The sequence below is a fragment of the Nestor notabilis genome, unplaced genomic scaffold, assembly GCF_000696875.1.
Source record: "Nestor notabilis isolate BGI_N333 unplaced genomic scaffold, ASM69687v1 scaffold20989, whole genome shotgun sequence".
Taxonomy (NCBI): Eukaryota; Metazoa; Chordata; class Aves; order Psittaciformes; family Psittacidae; genus Nestor; species Nestor notabilis.
In genome coordinates this window covers 1-5,535 of record NW_009943550.1, presented here as the reverse complement: position 1 = coordinate 5,535, position 5,535 = coordinate 1, and the positions used below count along the sequence as shown (strand labels likewise).

The following is a 5,535-nucleotide window of genomic DNA, read 5'->3' as shown; positions in this document are numbered from 1 at the left end:
TGTCTCTCTTGCAGTGAGGGGCCCGGAGCTGACACAGGGTTCAAGGTGCAGCCTCAGCAGTGCCCAGCGCAGGGGAACGGGTGGCAGCCAGGACAGAGCATTGCAGGGGTCCCTTTCTGGCATTATTATATTTAAGAAAACGAAGTTGAAGCTTCAGGGGTTTTTCAAAGCATGAAAACTTCCACCCCAGCTGCTAAAACCTGGCACAGCCCCAGCAAGAGCCTTACCATGGAAAACTACAGGGGCTGGGTGTGACATTGCCCATGGCAGAGAACAGTGGGGGCAGGAACTGTGGCCTCACAGGTAACACACACACTGACCCAGGCCTGGGAGCAGGAGCTGCCTCCTCGCTGTACCTGGCTGCGAAGCCACCGCTGTGTCCACTGGCACCGACTTCTCCCTCTGCTTGAAGATGTCCCGGGGGTTCACCTCTCTCTGTGCTATCAGTGAGGCAGCCTCCTGCAAAGGGGAAGACCCCACAGTCAAGGCACCCCTGGAGCCAAGGGGGGACACAAGGGGGGAGCCTGGCACCGTACCTGGGCTTTCTCCACCGACTCGCTCCTCGTGACGCCCTTCTGCCGCCTGGCCTCGTACTCCTCAGCTCGCTCCTTCTGTGGCACAAGAGGGGCTGCTACAGCCTCGGTGGGTGCCAGCCCAGCGCCCTCCCTCCCTCCCTCCCTCCCCAGGCAGCGCCAGGGACCAGAGAAATGGGAATAGGGAAGAGCCACAATGTTGGAGGGTGAATGAGGAGGAAACCCCCTGGAGCTGGGAGGGAAATGTAGGTTTGCTGGGTCAGGACAAGGACTTGGTTTCTTCCAGGCTCTTCTCCAGAAAGGGGTTTGAATTGTGCTTCCCCCAGAGGCTGTGGCTCAGCCAGTGTGAGCAGGGAGATAAAGAGAGATCCAACGAAACCAAGAACGGAGCAAGAGACCTCGAGGGCCAGCCCATGGCACCTCTCATGCCAGAGCATGCCACAACAGTGCCCGGGGATGCCTGGGGAGCTCCTCCATCACCCTCCTGCCCCTGCCCACAGCCTGGTCTGCACCACAGCACCCTGTGCTCTCCATCACGGAGGGTGGGTGAAGAAACGGGGGACAACGCTGAAGCTCACCCATTGCTGCTGCTCCTTGTCCCTGCTCTCTGCCTCCTGCTGCTGCTGGAGCCTCCTGAGGTGACAAGTGACAAAGTGAACTTAGCAAACAGGCAGGACGAGGGGTTTGCTCTGTTTGGGGCTGCTCTGGGACCTCGTCCTGCTGCAGCTACACGGGGAAGAGCACAGGAAGGACATTGCCTCTCACTTCTGGGGCCGGATGAGGAGCCACAGGCCACCCCTGGAGCCATGCAGGGGACAAGAAGAGAGGGGCAGAGCAGCAGAAGCTCTTCCTTCAGCAGCACAGACATGAGCATCCGGCACGGAGGGGCCGGGCAGACTTCCCCATCCGAGCTCCAAACAGGAAGGCAGTGCCCGCTGCTGCTGCAGAATGAGCTCCGCCACCCAACAGGGGCTCAGAGAGGAAGGAAATCAGCAGAGAGAGCACAATGCTGGTCCCTGCACACGCCACCTCCTCTCTGCAGGGCTCAGAGCCCCCCACCAGCCGGCCTGAGCCCCTGGTACCCCAGAAACAGTAGCCACGGACTTCAGCAACGTGTTTCAGAAGCACCCTACAAAGGGAGGGCTTGGTCCTGGGGCAGGGAGAGCCATGGATGATGCTGGACAAGCAGCCAGGCTTGGTGGTGGTTTGCCAGGGAGATGCTCTCTCCACCCAAGGGGACACTCAGCCCGGCCAAACCTCCACCATCACTCCAGGACAGGGAGCAAAGGAGAGCACAACTCCTCACATCAGCAGGGGCAGATGATGCTTGCTCGGGCTGCACGGGCACTGTGAGGAGGAGCAGAGCCCTGAAGACAGAGCACCAGGGGCTGAGCCTGCCCTGGGGTGACCAAAGCTGATCCCCTCCGTGCTTTTAGGGGGTTTAACTGGAATTGTAGCAGGGAATGCACAGACAGGACCTGCCGCTCCCCAGGGAACAACTCTCTGCTTGACAAGGGCACCCTGAGAGCAAAGCCAAGAGATGCCAGTGGCAGGGACTCACTTCTGGGCTTCGATTTCATTGGATCTCGCTTTGTATCTCTGCTCCCTCCCCGCCGCCTCCTGCAGCTCCCGCTCCCGCCGCTCCCGCTCCAGCCGCTGCCGCTCCTCCTCCGCCCTCCTCTTCTCCTCCAGCCGCCGGTTCTCTTCATCCTTCTGCCAGCAGACACACAGCAGGACCACGGCCTTAATGCCGCTGGTCCTCGGCCACACGGTGCCACCGCTGCAGCCCAAGGCTGCCCCTGTAGCCCGAGGAGGCAGGACCCAGCCCAGGTCCACACTTGCGTGAGGTCTGGAGCCTTGACTGCAGGCAGGTTAGAGAGGGGAGGTGTGGATGGAGAGAAACCAGCAGCACTCACCTCAGCTTTGGCCCAGAAATTATCTTTATTGACCCTCTTGATTTCGGACATTGCGTTTGTCTTCTGGTAGACAGAGCCCTGGGGGAGGCAAAGGCAGCACGTGTGAGCAGCAGGCACTGAGCAGTGACACTGTGTGTTCCTCTGCAGAAACGTGTCCTGTCCCTGCAGCTTTTCCCTGCTGCTACAGGACCAATCAGAGCCCCTCTGACTCCAGTAAAACCCGACCAGGACCAGGGGGATCAGTGCTGCTTAAAGAAAATGGTTGAGCCTATGGAGAGGAGAGCTCAGAGCCTCTTTGTTGTAAGGACACCTCAGCTCTGCCACCACCCTGTGCTCTTGCAATGAGCCAGAGAGAGGAACCAGCCCTGGGCAACACCACTGGTGCTCCCATGGCCATGGCAAAGCACCAGCAGCCCAGGCTCGGCCTGCACAACTGCAAACCCCGGGGACCCAGGATGCCCCCATGGAGCCAACTCACCACAGGAGCTTGAGGGCCCAAGTCCTGGAACTTGCTGTTCTCCTTGTGGAAGCTGTAGTTGGCCCCTGAGGCCTTGGCCACCTTCTCCATGATGAGTTCAGGCTCCACGTCCTCCTCCGCACGAGCATTGATGGTGACATGAGCCCCCTGAGCAGGGAGAAAGCAGCACAGGAGTGAGAGGGTGGCTCTAGAAGCCACTAAACCCACCACGCTGCCTTGACAGGTCCCATCTGCACCCCCAGAGCTGCCAAGGGAAGGGAAAGGGCTCAGGTGAGAAACAGAGGTCACCAGGCATGTTAAGATAACCCAACGCTGGGAAAGCAAATGTTCTTCGGGGGACAGAGAGGCTCTTTTCACCTCCTCTGCAGTCCCCAGAGCTACTTTTGAGTGCAGAAGGTTTGGGTTGACAGTGCAGGGAGTCCTGAGGGCCAGGGCCGTGCTCCCCAGCCCTGACCTGCCTGCAGACTCCTCTGTGCCACACAAAGACCAGTGTGAGCCGTGCTGGGTCCCCATGGCCGTTCCCTAACCCGGGGCCCATGGATGTGGGGAGGATGCAGGGAAAAGGAGCAGACCTTTAGGAAGTTGGCTACAGTGCTGAGGTGGTTGGCGCAGGCTCCTTTCCTCACGTCATTCACACCTTCACCAGTCTGCAAAGAGAGCGTTCAAAGGCCACGTTGGACACAGGGGCTTGGAGCAACCTGCTCTAGTGGAAGGTGTCCCTGCCCTTCTACTGGAAGAGCTTTACGGTCCCTTCCAACCCAACCCGTTCCATGATTCCTCGACAACGGCTGCACCATGAGGGCTCCAGGCTCCTGCCCATCCTCAGGTGCTTCACTCAACCCATCCTAGATGGGCTCAGAGCCATTTTCCAGCAGCGTCTCCACCAGCCAAGTGAGCTTCATGGCCAGAGAGCTGCAACAGGGAAGTGAATCCTCACTGTTTCTCTTTGCCTGCATCCGTGGGGTTTGGGCTACGCACCCACAGTGGTGGGCACGGTACATCTTTGGTACTGCAGCTTGGAGGAAGGGATTCAATTCCAGAGGGAATTGAAGGGAGGAACTGATTTCTTTCCCCAGGCCCCTCCTGGGAAAGGCGAAGGTCAGTCCCCACTCACCCAGTTGATGAGGACGTATTTGGGCAGGCCGGAGTTGGGATCCTTCACCCTGCAGAAGGCATACATCACCTTCCCACTGTTGAGCTCCTCCACCATCTCCTCCAGGCCACCATCTGCCCCAGGAGAGAAGGGAGAGGCTGTGAGACAGGAGACCACGTACACATGGTGGGAACGGTGGTTCCTAACCGAAGCCACACTGCAGCAGAGCACGGTGAGCACCTCCACCACCAGCAAACAGGCTGGGGAAGATCGGAGCAGCCCTGAGAAGCGGAGGAGGAACTGGCTCTGCCTTGTTCCCGTCCCACCTTCTACCTCCGGCACTTCACCAAGCAGGAAGTAGAGGAGAGACGAAGAGGCTGGTGCAGCGTAAGGCAGGAGGAAACCCCAGGGCTCAGGGATGGAGAAGCAGAGCCCAGCTCTGCTCAGCGATCAGGGGGTGAGCGATGGGAAGGGCTGCGCTGCCCCATGGACCGCAGCATCTCTCCCGCTGGAAGCAGATGCCAAAAAACTGCCAGAAAAGGAGGAAAAATGCAAAAGCATGTGTGTTTTCAACAGGAAAAATTCCCAGAAACCACAATTCCTCCTCCTTGGGCTTGTCTGACCCTTGGAAAAGCTGCTTTCCACCCGCAGAGCCTGGTCTCTGCACTGCAGCAGGACCCGCCGCCGTTTTCTTCTCTGCTATTAAATATTTATGCTTTGGCTCTAAATTTGGCACCGAGGTTCCCCAGCCCGCAGGGAAGCTGAAGGCTGGGAGGCTGAAGGTGATGGGTTGGCAGGGCCTACGTTTGCCAGGTCAATGATTAACACAGCAGCAGCGGGGGAAGGACACAAAGGGAAGTGCTGGGAGGAGCAGAGCTCTGTGGAGAGGTTGGGGCTCTGCTGGTGGGGAGCAGCAGAGTGACACTGCCCAGTGGCCCAGCACAGAACCACACAGCACTTGAGCTCCACACCCAAAATTCTCTTCATCCAACCCCAACTCTTTGACTCTTCTCCCCAGAGACGCGTTAGCTGCCCCAGCCCTGGCAGCGCTCAAGGCCAGGATGGACACAGGGGCTTGGAGCAACCTGCTCTAGTGGAAGGTATCCCTGCCCGTAGCAGGGGCTGGATGAGCTCTAAGGTCCCTTCCAACCCAAACGAGGCTGTGAGTGATTCTATGACAGCAGCAAATCTGCATCTCAGCCCCCTGCAGCCTGAGAAGAGCTTTTGCTCATCAAAAGGCCCCAGCACCAAAGCACCCGCTCCATGGACAGACCTGTCCCACCTGAGCACGGCCACCGAGAGCCTGGTGGGTTGTGGGGAAACACTTGCAAATGGGAAACGCAGCCGAGCGCTGGAGGATGCAAACGGGAGCAGAGCAACCTGCCTGGCTGCGTTCCCAACAGCTTCAGCTTTTGTGTGGGAATCAGCAGCCAGATACGAAATCCACAAGCTCAGTTCCATCAAGTGGGGAAGCAAAGAGAGCAGAGGCCCTTCAGCAGCAGCCTGGGAAAGCCA

At 58.9% G+C, this 5,535-nt stretch overlaps 1 protein-coding gene across 1 annotated transcript in view; it reads right to left on the bottom strand.

The window, feature by feature from the left end:
* The window catches only part of DBNL (drebrin-like), a gene marked incomplete at its 5' end in the record, with an annotated part of 9,103 nt that extends 4,949 nt beyond the window's left edge, over positions 1–4,154 (bottom strand). Inside the window, 8 exons of the mRNA XM_010021999.1 lie at positions 357–459; positions 537–611; positions 1,112–1,166; positions 2,095–2,246; positions 2,450–2,527; positions 2,928–3,074; positions 3,500–3,574; positions 4,042–4,154. Of these exons, the coding sequence (XP_010020301.1) occupies positions 357–459; positions 537–611; positions 1,112–1,166; positions 2,095–2,246; positions 2,450–2,527; positions 2,928–3,074; positions 3,500–3,574; positions 4,042–4,154 (798 nt within the window). The remainder of the gene's footprint in view (positions 1–356; positions 460–536; positions 612–1,111; positions 1,167–2,094; positions 2,247–2,449; positions 2,528–2,927; positions 3,075–3,499; positions 3,575–4,041) is intronic.
* Between the last annotated feature and the right edge of the window lie 1,381 nt (positions 4,155–5,535).